Below are 23,546 nucleotides of genomic sequence, written 5' to 3'. Positions count from 1 at the left end.
ACATGTTTGACAGACAACACAACCTTCGTTGGGCAAAGTTTTCGTGCCAAAGAAAAAAAATTGGCACGTGTTGTGCCATCTTTTGCCCAATAGAAATCATGTTTGTCGATGAACGTAACTTGGCCCAACGAACCATTTGGCCAGGCAAACCCCAATTTATTAAATATTTTGTTGGTCACTTCTCCTTTTCCTTTGTGGCTTAGGGTTTAGGGTTCATATTTCGTCAGGCAAAATGTAATATTTCGTCAAGCAAAGGTGAGGGACATTTTCGCATATTCAATTTCTTTGATGATTTTCACATTACAATTTTTTAATTTAAGTCTTCCATAAGTTTTTCCAGGTTTTTATACGAAGAGCCATCTTCACTAATATCATGGCAAGCCAACTTTGCAAAATTATCCACTGACTTGAAAATCGGCTCTCTTCGATCACCCTCTTCCATCGATATATGCTCTTACCACCTTCTCCATCGTAGACTTATCATACGTGTCCTTCAGCTCGAGCCCGATCTTCCAACCTTCACTAACCCATCTACTATTCACCTGTTGGTCTGCTAATGTGGCCAACAAAGCATCGGAACTCCCGCACTAGCCACAGAAAAGGCTTACCACTGTTGATCAAACCGTGCCAAAACTCTAGTAACTGGACGCGTCTCAGCTTTTGCCAAACTCCCAAAGCTGACGAAAATAACGGACCCCAACTGTTGGGAGTCGAGCCACGCCATGCAACGTCGGTCTTCGTGGCGCAAGGAGGAAACGGAGGATGATAGATCGTCTCCCACGCGAGATTTGAGAAGGGCGTGGAAAGGGCCTAAGGTGTAAATTTTGGGAAAGCAAGTGGCGATCTGGGAGAGTATTAAGGGTTCTAGGTCGTCAAAGGTGTTGAGTATGATCGCAGAGACGCGAGTAATGGCCTCAATTTCCTCCATGAAAAATTTAAAAGTTGGGCGGTCAATAGGCATTCTGCAAAAACTCGGTAGATCCCTTCGTCGCAGAAGACCTTCCATCCCTGGAATGTCCCTAATCGGCTGATCCATATCCTGATCTCTTTCAACACGAGAAGCATACATATATCGTGTTCAGCTCAAAAAACACTGGTACAGCATACTAGCAAGGATACAAAATACATCTGAACTAGTAAAAACCAGTTTCACATAGGAATTATTTTTAACATTTCAAAATATCATTGTGAACTCGCTTTTTTTTTTTTGCACTAACAAGAGCATTTGTAACTTTTCAGAGATTTGTTTAACATAAAAATGCTTTCACCAAGAGAATTTTGTCCTAATGGAAAATGATCTTAGCTAGTATATAACATTATTGTCAAACCATAGGTCCGTTAGATAATTATTTTATTTTTATTTTTTAAATCCGTGCCTATTGCACAACATAATTAAAACGAAATAAATCCAAACCCATAAAATACCAAAACTACTCCACGCAGCTTGTGTTCGATGAATATATATACTGTGTATACATTCATCACGGAAATACATACTTATCACCAAAAACACATGCAACAAATATATGGATAAAAGGAAGAAGACTGTGTGCAAGAATCCAGAAACTCTTGTTTGTTTCTTTTGCAAAAGAAATTCCTCTATTTACCTTCTTTTTTTTTTGTCAAACGATATATTTTGTTAAATTAGTCACCGAACTCACACTATTATGCAAGTGCTCAACACCTATTTACATTTGTTGGTTTTGGTAGGTTAGGAAATAAATTAGGAGAGAGGCTGCTTCCGTTTATTATTACCTCCTCACACCCTTTACGTGTAGCAAAATATCGAGCCTAAGACATGAATTATAACTTGAATGATGTGAAACATGTGTTAAGTGCTTTCACGTACCATTATGAAAGTTATACGTTTTATTCAAAATCAATTAGTAACAAAAAAAGTTTGCCAACTTCTCATAAACTCATGAAAGATTTCTTAATTATCTTAAGCATTACATCCTCTCAACTCAACAATTGGTGAATTTTTTTTTAACAAACGATATTATCTATATTAAGGGGTGGAGCAGTGGGCTAAACCTAACAATGAACTAGCAATAATGTGGTTCAAATTCGCCTTTAGCGAAAATCTAACTCAAGATCTCTCAGTTACAAGTGAAGATGAATACTACTAAACTATAGTACTAAGTGGCAATTTGAATACTGAATGGGAGGTTGGTTATATGAATATGGGGCTACAATGTTACATAATACCTAGTGGTATGAGTTTAATGTGCCGTTGCCAAAATTCAATAAATCTCTCGTTCAAAATTTAATCGTTAATTTTCTAAACCACTCAGTAATACATACTATGGAAGAAAACTGATGAACTGAGCATATGTTTTGGTTCATTTCCTCCTCGCATAATATTGCCAAATCTGCAAACCAAAAGCCTAAAAAAGGCAAGAGTAGCTTGGAGTTAGAAGAAGCTTTTGTGGTCATTGTGTTTTTATTTCAGCTTTTCACTTTAAGTTATGCTTTTTGTCTTTTCCCTTTTATCATAGACACAGAGGTCTTGTTTCACTACGCACAAAAGGGCAAATACCAAATCAAAAATGTAAAGATCGCCCACATAGTAAAGTTCATCGGAAGAAATACTTGATTTTTACACCTTTATTTTCTCCTTCCGTGCTCATTTTTGCTTTTTCCAGCTAAAACTAATGGATGATACTATTCATACATCCATTTTTATGTCTCATACATCTCTGTTAATTTCTATCATTTAATCTTTTTCAATTTATTCAATCAAACGGTCGAAATTTAAGAAAAATGTGTAGAAGGTAAAACAATGTGCGTGGATAGCACCACTCAAACTAGTAATCGAAGATACGAGAAAATGAATGCAAAATATGAAACTGAAAGTGTAAGCTCAAATTGGAATAGGACAAGGAGAAGCCACAAAGAAATGGAAATAATCCCGGAAAATGAAATGAAATGGGTCCAAGTTTTTTTTTTTTTCACGCATTTTAATTGAGGTAGGGTTTTACTCTTGTCGAGTATTGTATTAGTAGGGCGTGGTCCATGCCCGTGACAGTGTTGAAATTTGAGGCATGAATAATGGAAAGTCAAGCCATTCACAGGGAACCTGCTTCTTTCATGATCACGGTCATACTGCGAATATATTGGGATTCATTAATCAAAGACTTTGTCTAATCCACACTGTATCATTCATTCTCTTGTTTTTGTTAACGATTCTTATTGTTTTTTTTACTTAATTTTAAGACTAGAAACGAGAAGCGTATAAGAAAAAAATGAAAGTGCAAAAATCAGTTCTCATAACTCTCTTTGATTATAAGGTCAAGGGCAAAAGATTGTTGGGATGGTTGAAGGAGCGTAAATCGACGAATTAATCCGAGCAATTTAGTTTGGTTTTTACATTATAAGGTGAAATTTTAGATTAAGTTGGGTTCAAAACCTATTTGAGACAGCCAAAACCAAATCAAATTTCTTCCTTAAATTTTATTCTTAATTGTTATTATTTTTTACTCTTATGTTATGCGAATTTGACGTGATCTCTCTCTCTTTCTATGTCTCTCAGGGTTAATCCATATTTGATGCATGTAATATTTCCTTAATTGCTTATGAAGAGAAATGGCAGAACCAAATCAAACCAAATTGAGTAATTCGAACTCATCTAAATTTGGACGTTACATTGTGTAATTTAAAGTCTAAATTGAACTCGATTTGTAATTTGAGACCTACACTAAACCTGATGTGTAAAGTAAGGCCTAAACTGAACTTCTATCCTAAAACCCCTCAACGACTAGACTTAGGTTTTCAGCCATCTGTTCAAACAATCATCTATACCTTTGAGATTAACAAAATTGATTTTTTTTTATTGATTGGATAGGTTATTCCTTTTGTTTACCGTAGTATTAGTTGTACTTCTTTTCTCTTCGTAACGAGTAGTCATTTTCACAGAAGTATAATCTATTCTCTAATAGCATTTTCTTCGCTTGGTTAGATTCTTACGCAAAAGAATTCACTCTGAGTAAATGAGTATTCAAAAAGAGGCAAGAAAGAAAGAAGCTAGGCTTCGCCCAATCGTCCAATCAAATCTTGAATTGTGCACGCCAGACCTCTTGGGTGTCATATTTTGGCTGAGTTTACAGTACCCCCAACTCTTACATTACATTTTGATGCATAATTTGAGACTTAAGCTAAATCAGAATGAACCATATTCATATTTTATCCGATATAAATCAACCAAAATGAGACCATGGTAACTTTATCTCTGTTTGATGGTTTCTGGGACAACATATATACAAATGGATATGTATACATTGGGTGGATAAGGGAAAGAAAAACAACAAAGGTTAAGTCCAAGTTAAGGAACCTTAAATCCGAATAAAACCAAAACAAATGAAGAAAAATCCCAAACATTGTCGTAATCCTAGTCATAGGCCAGGTGCCTAAAGCCATGAGCCCACCTCCAATCAGAGAGGCCGCTGACATAGCCAAGGGAAATTTTCGGGCCCCACACATTTCATAGGGATCTGTGATAAGGTAAGAAGTCTCCTTGTGGGACCCCCGATAGCCACCTGCCCCTACGATGATGTGACCCCCCTTCAACATCACCGCCTCATACCTACACACTCTTCGCTCCATATCAGCCGTCCGATCGAAAAACCCTCCCCCTCTTTTTCTCACTCCCCCTCTATCTCTCTAGCTCAGACTGACAAGAGTCAGCAAAAGCACAGTGACAGTGTGAACGTTGCAGATTTGTCTCTGTCCTCTCTCTCCTCTGAATGCTCGCCTCCTCCGCCTCCGGCGGAACGAAAACGCAGCCTTTCGCAAGCACGCAGATCCCAACAACGGCCGATTGAACCGAAACCGCTACAGCGGCGGCGCTCGCGGCTTTTTTCTTCTGGCGGTAAAAAATTTTCTTTGCTTATAATCTACGTTGCTTCGCGGTTTTTTTACTCTTTTTTTGTTACGTTTCGGATCTGTGTCGGAAACGACGCGTTTCGGAGAATGCGTCTCGTTGTGAAAGGAACTTGTGCTTTCTTTCGTTTCTAGAAAGTTCGTTGTGAAACATGTCATTCCGTTTGGATTTTTTTTGTGTATTTTGTGCTCTGTTTGGTTGCCGAGAAAGTGGAAGGAAAATAAAGGACGAGGTCTGTTTGGTTGCCAAGAAAGTGGAAGGAAAATAAAGGACGAGGAATTGTTTTTGCTTGACATTCGTTGCTCGTGATTGGAAACTTGCGAAAGTAAAAAGCTTTAGCTTGGTTCTTGCGCGTTTCGCATTTTCCTACATTTTCATTGCAACCAAACAGAAAACAAAGGATTGAAGTTTTGTTCCTTTCTGTGTGAGCTTTGTTAGATCTATGAGTTTCTTGCTTTCAATGTGGCATTCATGTGCTTTGATCTTGCATTTAATCTTGGAAATTTCATATTTTTAAGATGAAATCAGAGTTTCATGAAATAACTATATTTCCTTTTACATAGTTCTCTTATTTTGTTCTTAATCTGTATAATTTGTGACAAAATTGGAATGTGATATCATTCTCGCTGTATAACTGCCATCCAATTGCGATTCTTCAAACAAAATTGTTCTTAATACCGTAGTCTTTCAGCCGAATTTTAGATCCTGGCAAATTTTCGCAATGGTTTTGTCGGTAATGTGTGAAAGTGAAGCTCGAGAGTTATAATGCAGTCTGATTGATGTCTAAATACTGGCTTTGTAGAACCTGCTGAAGATATGGGAAGTACCTCAAAAGTGCAAGACAATGTTGTGCAGCGCCAAACCAGTCGAAGAACAAGACATGTAGAGAAGGCGAAAGTGAGAACTGGTGTTGGTTTGCAGCAGAATGATGTGCATTGTAAAGCAAGAAAAGATGCAGGTGATGATGCTGTGGGCCAAGAAAAGTTTTCGGGAAGTCAAAATGGGAAGGGGAATGATGCAGCTAAAGTTGATGAGCTGGTCAAGCACATGTCAAACTTGCCCGGTTATCTTCAACGCCCTGCGAGAGGAGAAAAAAACCAAGAGAAGGTTTTGAATGTTGGGGTTTTGGATTGGGGTCGACTAGAGAAATGGAAGCACAAGCAGAAGCCTTTTCCTGAAAAAGTTAGCGGCGGGTCATCCTTGGAAAGGGCTATTGGATCATCTACATCATCTGTTGTAATTCGCAATGGGACAAATGCTGAGCAACCCTCTTCGCGTTCTAGTGTCAAGTCGTCTCAAAAGAACGGCCTTTCGCAGGGTGTCAAACCATCTGTCCGTAAAGATATGCGCTTCCAGGACTCCAAAACTGCTTCAAAGAATGCCATTCATGGGCAGAAAAAGATATCCTTTCCCAGGTCTCTTGGAAGAAATCACTCAGATATGATGCTTGATAAGGGGAAGGGAAAATATTCAGATAAGAAGTTCCCTTCAGAAATGGGGAATGCAGCAGCAAACTTGAAAAAGTATGGAGTGTCATTTGGTCCAAAGGACAAGGTGGGCACGGGGGATGGTCGAGCTATGGAAACAGAATCAGATATCAAGAAGAAAAATAATGATCAAAGAATCACTACGGAAAAGGGAGCTCCATCGCCTAGATTCAGAAGTTATGATGCCTCGCTGAGTTCAAGGGGAAAGGCAATTGCTTGTAATGATAAAACTGAAAATAGGGTGGAAGAATTGCACATCTCAGACATCAGCACAGCTCATCAACACTGCCCTGCTGCGGAGAATACTGTTGTTCTCTCTCCATCAAAGGAGCTGCCCCAAAATGACTTTCCGGAGGTCCTCCAGCTTTCACAACCAAGAGCATCAGGGGATGAGTGTATGACAGAACCTGATAAGATCAGCTTCTCGGGAGACTTTTCTACCAAGGAGATGGACTTTGCAGAACTCTGTTCTGAAGTTCCTTCTGAAGTTACACACTCATGCCCCTTGCCTTCTGTAGTTGACACTAATACAGGATCAAACATGGTGCCAAATAGCTCAATCAACGGTAAGAGTGCAGGGCTTAACTTTGTCCCAGCTCACATGCGCCGATGCTCAAACGAAACAGAAGACCTCCTATATGAAGATAAATTTGTACAGAAGAACAGTTCAGAGAAAATGCTTACTCGTTCAAGTTTTGATACTTCAAAAACATTGGATCAAGAAGATGTTGAGCTAGCAACTAGAAAAGGCAGAAGCCCAACCCCCAATCGCCGGTTTAACTTCAGCTTAGAACGGCTTGGTAGAAGTTTAAGTTTTAAGGAAAGTTCAGATATTCCGCAGTTAAGTTCCACATATATGACAGTCAAATCAGGTCCTGTGAGATCCGGAACTTCTGATTGTCCAGATAATCCAAACAGAGAGAAAGCAAGTACTCATAACCGAGCTAGGTCAAGCCCGTTAAGAAGGTTACTAGACCCAATTTTAAAGCACAAGGAGGCAAATCTACACCATTCTGCTGAAGCTGTTAGACCCCCGAAATCACTTTTTAATTCCTTCGTCCCCAAGCCAATTAATATCAGCGAGTCATTACAGAATCTGAAGGCTGAGGCATCATGGGTTAAAGCATCTTTGCAAATAACAATCAAGAATGGACTTCCTTTGTTTAAGTTTTGGGTTGACAACATCAACTGTTTTGCGGCAACCATGAAGAATTTATCATCTGGGAAGGATGACTTCTGCCAGTATTTTACATTTTACTCTATTAATGAAGCCAAGAGAAAAAATGGTGGCTGGATGAGTCAAGGAAGTAAAGGCAAAAGTTGTCGCTATGCCTACAACGCTGTTGCTCAAATGAAAGTTTCTAGCTCTGACTTATCTGATGTTAACGGGCAGGACTTAAGCAAGTGTGTGGTAAGAGAGGCTGTTATGTTAGGTGTTGATCTAACACAAGCAGATCTAGAATCACCAAGCGTCGTATCACATGTGGAGCTTGCTGCTGCTGTTGTCAAGTTACCTAGGAAAGACTTGAGCCATTCTGAACAGCAGCGTGACGAGGAAGTTATGGAGAAGAAGGGCTGCGCCAAAGATTCATCCGAGGATATCTGCTCTTACAGCTGGGAAGATAGTACTATAGTCATACTTCCAGGTGGAGTCCATAGCTCACCGAACAAAGGAGCACCTTCACCATTACTTGACCGTTGGAAATCTGGTGGGTTATGTGATTGTGGAGGCTGGGATGTTGATTGTAAGCTGCGTGTTCTCTCCAACCAGAACAAATGCTGTCAGATTCCGAAAACATCCTCCGCATGTTACCCTTTTCCGGATACTTTTGAACTATTTGCTGAGGTATGATTTTTGGTTTCTGCAAATCACTGTCAATATTACACATTTGATGGTGGTGTTTTAGCCAATTTACATGTTGATTTTGTATTTCATTTCAGGAGGGAGCTCAGGAGAACAGGCCAATTTTCAGTTTGGCACCAGGGAAGGATGGAAACTACTCGGTTGAATTCAACACGTCACTTTCTTTGTTACAAGCGTTCTTCATCTGTGTTGTCGTAATCAGCAGTTGCAAACCATCAGATCTTTCAGAAGTTAATAACGTGACAGAAGGGAAAGATTTCCAGGAACCAAATTTGAATCAAAGTAATGGAATCCAGGTGACAGGGCCGGCAAAGTATGCTACAAATCCACCCCTGTCCCCTGTTGAGAGGGTCTAGCTTTGTCCGAGGAAATCCTTTTTGCTGTTCGAGTCCAACAATCGATGGTTTCAAACACATCAGGAAACATCTCGTAGCCAACAAACCATTTGTCGTGTGAATCCGTGGATGCTCAAATTTTTGGGGAGACTTGCATGTTGTTACAGAAAACATGTATGAGCACGGCCGTTGCTCTTTTTGTGCTGGTTTTACTGCATTACCATGTGTAAAGGGAAAAACTCAAAAACCGTTCTTCGAAATGATGGTGTAAATATGCCTATGCTAGGGCATTTCAGATATGATAGTACAAATTCTCCATGCTAACCAGTTCTGTTTAGATGACGTCATCGGACTTCAAGCCGTTCCTCGTCTCATCCTTACGCATCCTTGTTTATTATTAGTTTTTAGATTGAATAAATCAAAGGAGGCCGGAAAAAAACAGGAGCGTGTAGAAGGAGAGAATGGGTGTCCGGAAATCATTTCCGGGTCAGAAATTTGGAAAGTAAAGGTTCTCAAAACCAGAAAAATATAGTTAACCGAAATTCGAAAATGCGATATAAGCAGGGAAGTCGTACATTATAAATGTATTCTAGTTTGCAAAATTCACAAGTCAAGAACTGAAGCATGGTGAATACAGATAAACCATTTACCATCAATTTTCTCAAACACATTTGTTGCAAACTGTCCCCCCCAACTGCTGCCCTTTGTCTTAACCAATTCCACACAAGAAACATACCCGACATCCCCTCTAACGTAAACATTAACGTCCTTCAGCTCAATCTCTAGTGGAAATTCGTAGTTTGCCCACACGTAGTCCCAGCTAGTCATAACATCTTCGTAACCGTAGATTCCACGTGCACCCGGGTGCACGCAACAGACTTCTTTCCTTTGGGCCCAGAGGGCTTGCATGGCAGCTAAATCCCCAATCTTGAATGCCTCATAGAATTGTGCATTTGCTGCTCTAACAGAAGTTAGACTATCCTGCATCAGAAGTTTGAGGCTGTCACGAATCTGTGCTGCTTTGGCATAGTTCTCCTCTGCAATGGCAATGTCTAGATCACGCTCTAAAGTTTGTGCATCCAATATGAAGCTTTCGCCGCTGCTTGAGCTTTCCCTTGAGTCCTCGCCTTTCACATTACATGGTCTTAGTGACCGCAATCGAGAGGCCTGAACAGAGGATACTGCACTGAAAAAGTAAGAATTAAAAGTATTCAAACCGACGCTACATTGCATTAAACGTCAATGTACTCCAATTTATGGGTCACGTCCTAAACAAAGGTGCTCAAGAAAAGCATATAGTTTATAGCCGCAGGGATAATAAACTTACTGGACTCTTCAGTTCGCAATTTGAGCTGATGATAACCAGGAAAGAACGGAACTTTGTACCCCTTTTCGAAAGTCTTTGCCACAACTAAATTGTTTTTCCTTGAAGAGAGTGAAGAAGGATGATGAAGCATCTCAAAAGTATAAATGCAGGAACGCGGCAAGCGATTAAGCTCCCTTAGAGAAACATTGCCCTAACAACATAAAGATCGAAGTAAATACAAACCACACAACCTTTTAAAATCGGCATCGAAATAAGAATGCAAACAATAACAAAGGGTTTGATTAACAAATTCAAACATACTCCACTCGTTTCTTTCCTAATCTTGAAAAACTCAATCGAAATATGAGATTCCCAACACTCAATCATGACATGGAAACTCGGAACCAAAGTGAGCTCGTATCAAATGTGAGTTAGGTCAGTTCGTTAGAGTAATGCGCCCGCCACATTGCACCAGAGTTCGAATCCCCTCCCCATACATTAGAGCAGTTTACAATAAAATTGTACCTTTGAAAAATAAAAAAATTATATGTATGCAAAAATAAGCGTTCTTGGTTTAATCACCATGCATCACCCACTTTGAAGCTAATTAGTAACTTAATTAAACGTTAGGAACCAATCTTTTTTCAAAACGGGGAACATACAGAGCAAAATACAAACTAAACGACATTGATATGTAAGCATAACTCACATTTACGCAGAAGCTAGATCCATGGAGCGCCATGAAGACAGATGAATTTCTGCAATCCAAGCACAACCCAGAATTATATGATTCGAAATATGAAAAGGGTAGGGATAAGGATTTAGGGTTAGGGCTTAGACCTAGGGTCTTGAGCTATCGGAGGCTCCCGCTTTTAGGCTTTAGGCTTTTCGCACAGAGAGAGTTCTCCGCATGAACTGGAAAATTTAGAGTGGTGCGGAGGGCATTTGAGGGAATAGCAAAATTGGCCCAATAAGAAGATAAAATGGGCCAAGCCAGGTTGTTTTGAGCCTGGGCCTTAGCTTTAGACCAACTCTGGACCTTCTGGAAAATAGGTCGTTTTCTTTCTGGAAACAAAGAGGAATTTTGAACGAAACTTCCGAAGACAAATTACAAGTTAGCTTAATCGTGTAATGGCTCCAGAACATTCTAAGAATTTTAAATTTGTGGCTTAAAAATATTAATTTAACTAATTCTTAAGAAAACTTCATTGACTTGTTAAAATTTTACGTGTCGTTATATTAAAAAATGTATTTAAACTTATAGAACATTTGAAAAAAATATTTAATCAAACATAACAAGAAAAAAAAAACATACCAGAAATCCAAATGTATCCATATTGGAGATAATCAAACATACCTCTAATAAAATTGTAGAAAAAATATTTAATCAAATTCTTAAAAGAAATAGATGTTTAATTAACGAAATTGAAAAACAAAACGCTACTTAAATATTAAATATATCCATTTGCTTTGATTTTTTGTTATATTTTTCTAGGAAATTTCAATTGCTCAAACTTACTTCATTGACAACCAATTTTCTTGTCATTTAAACTTGGAGGGGTGGACTAATCCCACATTCTCACACGGCATGTTTGATATGACTTATCAACCCCCAAGATTTCTATACAATCAAACTTTATATTATATGTGGTCATCCGGACATTCAAAGTCTAGATAGAGATGTGGTCAAAATTGGAAAGCTCTTGAAGCTTTCATGGAACGAATGGCATCTAGTAAACCGGAGATTTTTAGCTTATTCTCATAGATATGTTTCTGATTGTATGCTACAATCTTCGGCGGCAAATACTAGATATCAGCCTAGCCTTATACAAAACAGGAAATGGTAAACACACTTATTTTTTTATCTTCTCATACATTTGTTTTAACTTCTGGTCGTCGAATTTGATAAATCAAACAAATCAACAGACTTGGGTTAACAAGAGTATGTGAAAAGTTAAAAAAGTGTGCTATTATTTCTTTATAAATTTTCAATTTTGCCCTTGACCTAGTCGTGTAACGAGTCTTGCAAGTCATGTGATGAGTCTTAAGAATATAGAGAGGTGGGGGTAGGGGTATGTAGGTGTCTCCCAAACTTATTATTTGGCAGACAATGGGATATTTCATCTTTTGCAAGGTTGCGGGCAAAAGAGGGTACTCATAAGGAAAAAGTTTGAAATAATTTCACCCAAAATTGTGGAATTGCAGAGTGCGTATTTGTTAAGGTAGTAAATTGACTATTCGTTGTGCACCACCAAGTGGTTTGTTAAGTTGTCCCCTTGCCTTGCCTAGCTTTGACACCAAGAAGCTGATGAAGCCTAACAAATGGAAGGCTACATCATTGCCCATTCAACTACATCAATGAGCCAATAACAAGCCTCCCAAAACTCTAGAATTTTTAAAGTGGTATGTAAATTATCGTTTGATGCTAGTTACCAAAGTACAGACTGCATAGTAAAATAAAAATAAATAAATAAATAAAATAAAATAAAAACTGTAACTATGACTATGAATAACACATTACCAAAAACTATCTGAATCGCATTGTTTACTGATCTTACACTGGTACCAATATTTTCGTAAACTCAAACTACCAATATATGTAGGTGATATTCTAATCTCTATGTTGTGACAAAATTAGGGTTTTGGTAGAAGGGTAGAGCTAATTATCTAATAGCTATATATGTTTTGAACCATTCTTTGCCATACAATAATTAATTGGCAATTAAATCTATAGAACTTTAACGAAAAACTCATGGTACTGTTCACTTTAACGAAAAACCACATTTTTACACTAAAAAATCAATCATGGTACTATTCACTTTACCCTTTATTTTGTCTTTATCGTTAAAACTTAAAGTTTTCAAGCTCTTTTTATTAGTTTTCCTTTGAATCTAATATAATAGCACTAATAATATTTATTATTATTAAGAGAACCATCCTTGTCAACTTTTTACCACTCTTTCTTCTATTTTGCCCTCACTTTTGATACACAATACTTAGATAAGGAGAGTAAAATAGTAATTTTGTATCTTTTGCCATTTTTTTTTATTTTGCCATCACTTTTGATACACAATACTTACATAAGGAGGGTAAAATAGTAATTTTGTATCTTTTGATAAAATGACAATCATATTCCTATTTTTCCCATTTTACCCTCACTTTTGATATACAATATTTACATAAGAAGGATTAAATAGTAATTATGTAATATTAAGATAAAATATACACTTATTAAGAAAGAGTGTCTCACCATCATTTTTTCATACTCTTTTTAAAAATTTAAAAACTAATCAGATTCTTTAATAAAATGAAATTGTTTACACACAAAAAATGTGTGCTCATCAGCTATAAGCAAATTAAGGAAGGGCATATATATATATATATGGGAATTTGGACCTCCTTGGCACGTGACACGTTGCAATCACGTGGAAGAACCCGCCATGGCCGTTTATTGTCTTCAACCTTAACCCCCAACGACGTTCGAGTCTTTGACCAATCATTACTCATATTGATTAGGATTCCCCTCCTAATTTCAGTCCATTTTATTCTGCCCTCCTCACGTCGCCATGGTCATATGACCAAACTACCCTTTCCTATTTACCGTTTTATTTTCTTTTGATTGTATTATTGAGATAATCAGAGCAATAGTTCCTAAATGTTAACTTAATTGGAGCTTTGGCTATTGAATAAAAAAGTCGTGAATATTAGTTCATGAACTTGCCATAACTTCGTTAGAACTTCCATTCATTTTTTGTCCAATTAAACTCTTTATTTTGGATGGAAGTTAACCAAAGAACCATTACTATACATTATAACGAGTCAAGAGAACACTCTTTACGAATTTAAAAGTCAAGGATCAAACTTCAATTAAGCCGAATTTTAAGGACCATTGCTTCAATTTTCTAAATTAGATTTTAGCTATTGGATTCAATGAATTTATAAAACACATGAAACAAATTTTTTATAAATAATTTTAGCCGTTAGATTTAAATTTGGACAGTTTCATCTTTTTTTACCGTTAGATTTGATCATATTAAATCTTAACCGGTGGATTTAATGAATTTATAAATATAAAACTAAAAAAATACACATATATTGTGGGCCAGCCCACTAACACATGAAGTAATTATGGGCTAAATTTACCCCAAAAAAGAGTTTTCCGTTAAAACTCATATTTGGCCCAAGGGTTGGAGCAAGTTGGGATAGGTTTAGAACCAAAAATTTGAGTTTACGACAAGGGTTAGAGTATGTCTTAGAAATGAAACCAATTACAGTGTACAACAACCACAATATCAAGTAATGCTATGTAGACTAAATTTGTAGACTAAATTTGCAAACTAAATAATATGTTACTAATAAAAAATAAGCACGTTGATCAAGACTTAGTAATAATCCAATCATCAACTTTTATGTCATTTAGTTTACAAAATTTAGTCTCCTTAGCATTACTCATAAATATTATATAAACGCATCAACCTACAGAAAAACAAATCCAATGTAAAACATTTGAAAATATTCTCATCAAGTGGCCTCGTGAGTAACACATTTGATTCATGTCCAATAAGTGGCCTTATTACACACTATTTGATTATTCTAATACATGACTTCATCGGCCATCTATCCAAGGGTGTGTGGAAACAAATTGATATCAAACTCACTATTTATGACATGCGGCACTATGAGATTGATTAAAAAATTTATTCTAATTTAAACATAATATTATCTTTTTATTTATGCAACTGTCTGGACAATTTATTTGCAGGATGAAAATACACCTAGATGATTACTATTCATTAAGACAATAATTATCTATTATCCATTTAGCTAAGCTATCATTGCCCTAAAGAGTGAAACTGCTTTTAAGTGCATCTATCACAATAACTGTATTTCTTCGTCTTTTTAATGAAATTAATCTTTTCGAACCAAGAAAAATATGGCACAAGAAAATAGAAAATCAATACAAAATACAAATAACAACAATCCCATAAATAACTGAGCAGCAAAAAGAAAGAAAAATGAAACTCCAAATCCGAAAGCTCACTGAAAAGGGCAAAAGAAGTTGGAAGTTGGCTGGTGCCAAAATACACCTAGTTCGACATGCTAATATGCTACACCAATATTATTTTTATTTATTTATGTGTTGGACCAAAAGTAAATTATATTCACGTTATGTGGACTTGAAAATTAAACTCCCACCACCAATCAACCCTTAAATTTTATTTTTTTTTCTTCAACAAATGATATTATCTACATTAAGGAAGAGGAGTAGGCTCTTCATAATAGGCTAGCAATAATGTGATTCAAATTCACCTAAGACCTCTCACTTACAAATTAAGAAGAATTCTACTAGACCGTAGTACTAAGTGGTCAATCAATCCCTTACTTTGTCGTGGCCTTTTACCTAGCTCGAAACGACACGCATCTTTTAAAGATAATATTTCTAGTTTTAAATCTTCATGTTTGAGTTTGGGATAGAATGCTTTGGGTTATCTTTTATTTTGGGCTAAAAATGTTTATTTCATTGTTTTATAAAACGATATATACATATATACATAAGGAATTGTTATTGGCACTTCAAAAATCTCATTCTACACTCCAAACTTTCTATATCTGGAAAGAAAAATACACTTGTGTGGAGTGTAGGATGTGATTTTTAGAATTCCAATAACACTTCCATATATATATATATATATATATATTAAGAGTAAGAAAATAAATTGATTTCAAACTTGTCATTTACAAGAGTCACCTTTTACTTATTAGTTAAGAGGAATACAACTAGACTTCGTTTTGAATAAATCATTTTTTTTAGAAGCTTTATGCGGGATACAAAATGTGTAACCGTTCTAGGGCTCATTTAGAATGCTTTTAAAATGCTTGGAATCGCTTTTAGTGAAAATGTTTTTGAAACCTATCCTTAGTAAAATGCAAGTGAATCCTGGAAAGCACTTGAAATGATAATCATATAACTGGTGCTTCTTTCGAGAAGCACTAAGCACTTCAAGTATTTTTGGAATTCAAAACATTTTCTTTAAAAGCGCTTTCAGTCATTTTAAAACACTCCCTCTATGTGTTTAGCTTGCTTCCCATTTTTCACTTCCATTTTTCCCCTAAATCTTTAAAATTTACTTAAAATTGTTATTGGCATGAATAGAATTAAGGGTTAACTACGAAACATTTTAAGGTGATTCCAAATTTGTCCAAATTGTTATTGGCATGAATAGAATTAAGGGTTAAGTATAGATAACTATGCAACATTTTAAAGTGATTCTAAATTGATCTCAATCTTTTAAAAGATTTTAAATAACTACCTAATGTTTTAAAAATTGGACATTTGTTAGGACACCTGTGTTAAGTGAGAACATTATTAAATCAGGTGAAGTCGTTACTAGCATAAAATGATGAGATGGATAAATACTGAAGTTGGTTTTTACTAATCGTCTTTTTTGAAGCTCTAATCCCCAAAATTGACCATTTTTAGTCAAGTTAAACAGTAATTTACGTAGCTAAATGCATCAATTTGAATATTAAAAGTTTCATAGATGACTTCATAATTAAAATACGTTTTAATATTTGTTCAGATCATCACTTAGCACTAGTAAACCTAACAGATGTCATTTTTTTTTTAAACTTAAGGTAGTTAATTGGAGTATTTTAAAAGAATAGAACCAATTTAGAAGGTTAGATAGTTATCCAGATTTAACCCAAGAATTAATATGATAAAATGGAATTAATCAATAATGAAACTCCATCATTTTTTTTAATGAAATGAAAATTTTAAATTTAATGAGCGGACCGGTGAGTCCGTTTTCATCGTTTACTGAGCCCAAACGGCGGGGACCAGAGTTAGTCATTTCCCACTAAAATCAAGGACATAATCGTAATTTGGCTACAGCCTCCAAACTTGATCGCATAAATCGTTTGATTGAGAAACTAAACAAAACATTAGTAATTTCATAAATCTGAAATTATTAAAAAAAATAAAACAAAAATACAAAATTTGCGCAGTTCGTGGCCCGACGATTTATTTACTGCCTCCTCCGCGGCTACGCACAATAAAAGAAAATTCTGTGATGCAAAATTGTTGTTCCTCAACTACTTAGTATTACATTTTTTTTAACGGTATTATATTTTACCTGTAAATAAAAAATTTTATGTTTAATTTTCATCAAATACGAATTTGTTTTACTTTATTAATAACTTATTATGAAATTAAATCCACATTCCTTTTAGATAAATCATTTTTGGAAAAGAATAAAAAATCGCCGCCCCTCTTTTATTTATTGTCCTTTTTAAACCGCAATATTCAGTTACAGTTACAGTTTCGAGAACGAGAATATCTGCTTTTACCTCGTTTTCTCAAAATTTATTTATTTCCCTTCTTATAAAATGAAATAAAAAAATAAAATTACTGTTAAGAACAAGAGAGAGAAAGTGACGAGAGAGAGAGAGAGGGGTCGGCGATTTCCAGTAAATTAAAATAAAAAGGAGGGATTTTTCTTCTTTCCCTCCTCCATTTGGCTCTCTCTTTTCTCCTATCTTCAAGGTTTGCGTTTCTGGAGAGAGAAAGAGGAGAGAGAAAGAGGAGAGGGAGAGAGAGGGAGATTAGGATTTGCATTTGGGATTTGGAATTTGAATAGAATTGAATTTGGGGGTAGTATTTCTCTTTTTCTCTCCGTCTCAACTGTCGCCCGCGTGTTCAACTCGCGTGGTGGCCCAGCACTACTTGACAGACGAAGCCAAACACAAAGGAGAGAGAGAGAGAGAGAGAGAGAGAGAGAGAGAGCGAGAAAGAGAAAGCAAAGCAGGAATCAAAATTTCAAAAGCCTTTCCCTTTTCTTATTCCTCTTCCGTTTCGCGATTCATCAAAATTTGTACGCGTTTAATGCTCTCTCTCGGATCTCCAGGTCGCAATCCGTGATCCCCTTCAGAACCCACCTATAAAACGACCCCGTTTTGCTTCCCTTCGTCTTCCTCCTCGCATTCGATTCGATTATGGAGGTGCCCAGCAATCAATCATGGAGGTGTTGAACTTGTGAAGTAATATGGAAGTTGTGGTTGCGTCAATAAGAACAACAAGAACAATAACAACAACGAGTGGAAGAAGATGACGCTTTACATTGGCCGCGAGTCGTCAAAGGTTTGCTCTTTTTATTCACTTTGCAGTACTGCCCTTTTGTTTTTCCCTTTTTTAATTTTTAAAAAAAATTGAGTTTTTGCTTTATTTGTTCTTTACTGATGGTGGTCCTTCTTTCTGTTTTTCTTTTTTTGGGGGTCTGATTTGTGAAGCTCTGGAAGAGAATCTGCGCTGAGGTAGTCACCGAGATCAATCTTCTCGCCACGAATTGGAAGTATCTTCTCGCCGGTCTAGTTTTTCAGGTGCTTCTTTGTTCTTCTATTCGTCTACCTTTTTGGGTTTTTGAAATTCGGAGGGTTCAGGTGAATTTTGTTGAGGATGGTTTTTTTCTGATCGGACAAGTGATTTAGCAAGATGGGATTTTCGCTTTGATGGAGAGAACAGAGAAAGTGGGAAGTTGGTTTTGGTAGAAAGTTCGATCATGGTTGGTTGCATTGGGAACTTTGAGAGATGTATGCTTTTGAGCGTTGGGGGAAGTTCCTATAAGTTTATTAGTGTGATTAGTGTTAAACTTCAAGTTGTAGCAAATTTCATCTCCAAATGATTGATGGGTTTCTATCAGTTTCAGTCCTTTGGATGAGAAAAGTTCCCGTGTGATCGTTGCGATTTTTAATCTTCTTCTCATGTTGGTAATTGATCTTTATATTTCAAGTCTATCTCTTTTGCAGTACATACATGGTCTAGCTGCTCGAGGAGTTCATTATATACATCGGCCCGGGCCAACGCTCCAGGATGCTGGTTTCTTTCTTCTTCCAGTTCGTACCTATCATTTTTTCTTTGTGAAACTATATAGTGTGAATTTCATACAAAGTGCATTCCTATATTTATTTTTTGGTATTTTGGAATAATGAGTTTTGGTGTTTTTGTAGGAACTTGGGCAAGACAGAGCCTACATCAGTGAGACCCTTTTCACCTTCATCTTCTTATCTTTTGTATTGGTAAGGTTCTTCTGTGTTCTCTTTTGTCATATTGCTTTCATCTCTATCTCTTAATTACATGTGCCGGTGTTCTGTTCAACAGTGGGAGTTGTGGTTGTGGATATATTGGAGAAAATGGTGTGTGAAACAAAATCCATGTTGTTTCTGATATTAGGATGCATGGAAGGCATCAAGTCCAATATTGTAATTTACACTTTGAGATGTGATGATTTATTGTTTGAATGGTGATTAAAAAGTGTTTTTTGTTTCAATGACTATTGATTCTTTGGTTAGCTTTGATGCGTATTTGTATTCAGAAGGCCAGGATATAAAAGTGAAATGAAACATTATTGGTGGTGACTTAATCAGAAGCAGTTCTACATCACTAATACTTACGCGCTTCAGAATTAATAGTATTTTCCTGATTAATTTTTCCCAATTTCTTTAACAGAAAATGCCATGGGACGTTTTTCCTCCCTTTTGATAGTTTCTTTATTTAATATTCTTCTTTTCTTTATAAGTTTTAAAAGTTTAGGCGTGTTTTATGCAATACCATCTTTTAAATTAGAGCACTTAAATTTAACATGTTATCTGCTGTCCATTTAGGGTTTTAATTTTATTTCCTTATGAACTTTCTAGGGTGTCTTTTTCTTTGATTTATTAATATGTCTTCATCTGATTGCGCATTATTATTATGGTTTATTCTCTAACAAGTACCAGTCAGGCTTGTGTGCTTCACAGAAAAGTTCAGTTTTATTTATATTTTTCCTCATGTGGTGCATGTTCTGTTGCAGTGGACCTTCCATCCTTTCATTTTCAAGGGCAAAAAGATTTACACAGTTCTCCTCTGGTGTAGGGTTCTAGCATTCTTATCAGTAAGTGGTGATAACATGTTTTGAGAAGTTAGTTCTGTGATAAAACTGAGAAATATTGATTCATTTTGGTTTGATATGTGAACTTTTTATTTTATTTACATTAACTTGTACCTTGTCTGACAAACTCATAAGAAACTTATGACAGTTAATTTGTTCTTATGGTTCATTTGATGTTTTGGACCATAAGATTTCCAATTTTTTTCTGCTGATTTTGCGTCATTTCATGAGTTCCTTTCTTTTCTAGGTGCTGTTAGAGAGATAAATTGTGTAAAAAAAAATTTGTTTTCCAAAAAAGAAAACAAGGGTTTGTCATTTAACTTGTGCCGTGAACCCATGTTTTATAGTTTTAATCATGTAGTAGTCTAGGCACTCGGCTGGTGAGAAATATATTCCCTACCTTTTTGGTCTGACTGTTTCCACTGTTTATTGCAGGCTTGTCAATTTCTGCGGATTATCACATTCTATTCCACCCAGCTTCCTGGTCCAAATTACCATTGTCGAGAGGTAGGTTGGTTGTTTACCTTTTTGTCGGTTTTGTTGTATACGCTAGGATGTAGTATAGAGTAGAGATTACGTTTTATTTATGTTTGAATTTATTTCTCTATTGGCGGGGTACAAAACTCTCTGTATGTTGTAATAAGCTAAGAAGCTCTATTTTAATTGTGCAGGGTTCTAAACTTGCCAGGCTGCCTCCTCCGGAAAGTGTATTAGAAGTCTTCTTGATCAGTAAGTTATCTTCTAGTAGTCCGGGCACTTGGCATATTGCTTTACATAATACGTCTCTATGCTGATTTGTGTTTGCTAAATATGCAGTTCCGCATGGTGTACTTTATGGTTGTGGTGATTTGATTTTCTCGTCACATATGATATTTAGTCTAGTCTTTGTGCGCACTTATCAGAAATACGGTACACAAAGGTAAGCATAGCTTTGGCTCATGGCTGACATCAATTTTAAGTGGTGGTTATTTGACTTTCTGCTGAGCTAAATATGCTGCTTTTGATTTGTTGATCGATGCAGGTTTATAAAGCAGTTAGCTTGGTTACTCGTTGTGATCCAGAGTTTCTTGATTGTGGCATCCCGCAAACATTACACAGTTGATGTTGTTGTTGCATGGTATGGAGATTTTTGCATACTTTCATCTTTACCTATGTTATAAAAGCATGTAAGTATTGTTTCTAACTTCTTTATTTGGTTGAACAATATGATCTCCTGCAGGTATACTGTTAATTTGGTCGTATTCTTTATCGACAAGAAATTGGCAGGTGAGGATGCCTCCATTTTTTTTTCGTTCTGTTTTCTCCATATTTTTGGATGCCAACCAATGAGCAGTGATACTAACATAATTGTAATTGCAGAATTACCTGACCGGACCAACGGAGCTGCATCTCTCTTGTTACCGCTAAGCACAAAGGACAAGGATGGTAAGACCAAAGAAGAGAACCACAAGCTATTGAATGGAATCGTCGGAGACCCTGCTGATCGGGTATAGTGAATCTTCAAGAGTAAATTCTATTGATATCATCATATCAGCACCATTTTGTGATCTGGGCAGTCATCTTACAAACTTTTTGCTGCTATATATATCCAGAGACAAAGAACTCAAGTTAACGGCAAGACTCTAGATGACGTAAACACAGTACATGCCGATGCTACAATGAACGGTGCATAGAACGGAAGGATTATGTCGTTGCAACAAGGTGACTTGATGTGATTTGTTTAATAGGGGCCCTGGGTTTGAAAGGTTGTGTCTTGTGTGTGTTACGGGTTCTGTGCTGGAAACACGACGTGATTTGTATTCTAATAGAAAAGGGATTGGGGTTGGTTTTTGTGTTTTCCAGTCTTGCTTTTGTTCTAGTTCAGATAACACCAGCATCTTCAGCATGCACAATAGATCTTAGATGATTTTCCCTTCAACTTGCCGGTAAGATGGGCCGAATAGTCTGGTTAAAGAGGACTTACCTGCACTCGGGATGTTACTGTGGCAGTGTCCCAAACCAATACACATTACCATGTTTTTTATTTGTTCCAAAGTATGTAACTGGTTTCAAATACCGCCACAATAGTATTCTGAGAGTTGGACATTGTATTAGACGTGGACAAGAGGGGAAGAGGGCATATGATGGTATATGTGCCACCACCCCCTACATTGTTCTGCAGTTTTTCCTTTTGAGTAGGAACTTGGAAGTTGGAAGGACCCCCTCCCCAACAAAATTGAGACCTCACCCTCACATGTGCCCTCTTCTCTTATCACGTGGAGGGATAACGTGCTTCCTTTCTTTTACTCCCCTAACAAACTCAAATTCTAAATGCGGTTAAGTTGCATTTTCTTTAACATGGGGTGAAAAATATTTGGTATAAAAGTTGGCATGCTTAGACTATAATGGTCCATGATTAAACCCCAAGGGGGCTTTAGTTTGCCCTCGTTAAAGCTCACTAGACTGGACAAAATTAAGATTTAGTCCAGCTTCATGTTTGTTCCCAACAAGAATTAGCTTTAGTGAGACTAGCTCTCACTCGCCTTGAATAAAGGCAGGACTATCCGGTCTTAGCTAGTACCCTCGAGAACGATGGGACTAGCTAAGACCATCATCTCTCTCATCCTTGTCTTGCTAGACGACTACTCACGGCCACTCCTTGTAACCTTCGAGCACACATTGCCGTTAACTTTCTGATTTGACTATCTCTTTCAAATACGTTTCACAACTAATTTTCACATAAAAAATATACCAAACTAAAGTTGGGAGTGAGGGGATGGTGAGTAGTTTGTTGGTGGTGCTAACCTCATCCAATTCAACGAGGTTTGCCCGGAAAACATGATGGAAAACCTGCAACTCGTCGGAAAAAATGGAGATGTGAGGTTTCGTCGAATAACACAGAGCTAGAGCGAGGGAGAAAGGAGAGAGAGTGTGGAATCGAGAGGGAGTTGGACAGAAAAAAGAGAGAGATAGAGACTGGAATTAACATGTCTAATCTGGGAGAAGGAAGGGTGGGACGGAGAGGGAGAAAAAGAGGGAGAGAGTGACGGTGAAGGAAGGAAAAGAGGAAGAAAAAGATAGGATAATAATAAAATATTAATTAATTAAATAACATAATATTATTTATTCTGTTTTTTAGTCCGACGGTGCACCAAACGCTTCATTAAGCTAGCCTAGTTTAGTCTATTCTAAGCCAATCCAGCTTAATCCCTCAAGTTAGTCCAGTCCGAGATAATCCGATACAACAAACGCATCCTAATATCTCCCCCCTTCATCATTTCTACACAATTCTTCCGTTGAAATCAATCCTTTATGCATCCCAACGCATTGCGTCGGACACTCACAAGAATCATATAAATCTCATTTTCATACAAGTTTCATCTGTGTATTAGTGCCTCGACGCAGTGCACGTGAAAATTTCTTGTCCCAGACCACGTTCTTCGATCAAGCTTATGCACGCGTGAGCGCATATGTTCATGTCAAACATATAGATGAATGGTGATTTGAACTTAATCCATGTAATTGATCATTGCAAACAAGATCTTTAAATTTGTACTTTTAATAATTATTTTCTTTTTGCTTGGTTAAATTATAGTTTGAAAGACATGGGCTAGATCACAGAAAAATTGCTTGCTAGGCCATGTGAGCTTTTTTGTTGATACTCGACAGCATGGAGGCCCCAATCTGCCTGCCTCATCCCCCTCTCTTCACTCATGAGTTATATGAGAGGCATAATGCCATACTTGGTTGCCATGGCCAGAAAGCACGCA

General features: G+C 36.8%; 3 protein-coding genes and 1 pseudogene across 4 annotated transcripts; 2 read left to right on the top strand and 2 right to left on the bottom strand.

Moving 5' to 3' along the window:
- Nucleotides 1-295: 295 nt before the first annotated feature.
- LOC137744291 (7-deoxyloganetic acid glucosyltransferase pseudogene) lies at nucleotides 296-1,069 on the bottom strand (annotated as a pseudogene).
- Nucleotides 1,070-4,649: 3,580 nt separating this feature from the next.
- Nucleotides 4,650-8,889, top strand: LOC137745376 (uncharacterized). 2 transcript variants are annotated; one of them, XM_068485324.2, is made up of 3 exons: nucleotides 4,650-4,867; nucleotides 5,682-8,212; nucleotides 8,308-8,889. In XM_068485324.2, exons 2-3 carry the CDS (start codon nucleotides 5,696-5,698, stop codon nucleotides 8,584-8,586), a joined length of 2,796 nt encoding a protein of 931 aa, XP_068341425.2. In that variant the 5' UTR covers nucleotides 4,650-4,867; nucleotides 5,682-5,695; the 3' UTR covers nucleotides 8,587-8,889. The 2 variants fall into 2 exon arrangements, with proteins under 2 accessions (XP_068341425.2, XP_088537675.1); XM_088681549.1 differs by having other exon boundaries at nucleotides 4,650-5,111; nucleotides 5,156-8,212.
- Nucleotides 8,890-9,092: 203 nt separating this feature from the next.
- On the bottom strand, nucleotides 9,093-10,815 carry LOC137746029 (uncharacterized). Its single transcript, XM_068486076.2, has 4 exons — nucleotides 10,712-10,815; nucleotides 10,581-10,629; nucleotides 9,893-10,082; nucleotides 9,093-9,746 (listed from the first exon to the last, which is right to left on the bottom strand). Exons 2-4 carry the CDS (start codon nucleotides 10,611-10,613, stop codon nucleotides 9,169-9,171), a joined length of 801 nt encoding a protein of 266 aa, XP_068342177.2. The 5' UTR covers nucleotides 10,614-10,629; nucleotides 10,712-10,815; the 3' UTR covers nucleotides 9,093-9,168.
- A 6,428-nt stretch (nucleotides 10,816-17,243) lies between these two features.
- On the top strand, nucleotides 17,244-21,715 carry LOC137744632 (phosphatidylinositol:ceramide inositolphosphotransferase 2). The gene is made up of 12 exons (XM_068484405.2): nucleotides 17,244-18,011; nucleotides 18,161-18,250; nucleotides 18,677-18,763; nucleotides 18,878-18,946; nucleotides 19,720-19,800; nucleotides 20,233-20,304; nucleotides 20,469-20,526; nucleotides 20,614-20,716; nucleotides 20,819-20,914; nucleotides 21,017-21,063; nucleotides 21,157-21,284; nucleotides 21,390-21,715. The coding sequence occupies exons 1-12, from the start codon at nucleotides 17,979-17,981 to the stop codon at nucleotides 21,468-21,470; spliced, it is 945 nt and encodes a 314-aa protein (XP_068340506.2). The 5' UTR covers nucleotides 17,244-17,978; the 3' UTR covers nucleotides 21,471-21,715.
- Nucleotides 21,716-23,546: the final 1,831 nt, after the last annotated feature.

This window comes from Pyrus communis, chromosome 12 (genome assembly GCF_041283825.1).
Source record: "Pyrus communis isolate YQ-2024b chromosome 12, ASM4128382v1, whole genome shotgun sequence".
Classification (NCBI taxonomy): domain Eukaryota; kingdom Viridiplantae; phylum Streptophyta; class Magnoliopsida; order Rosales; family Rosaceae; genus Pyrus; species Pyrus communis.
The sequence above is the reverse complement of the archived record's forward strand: the minus strand, read 5'-3'. Positions and strand labels throughout refer to the sequence as shown.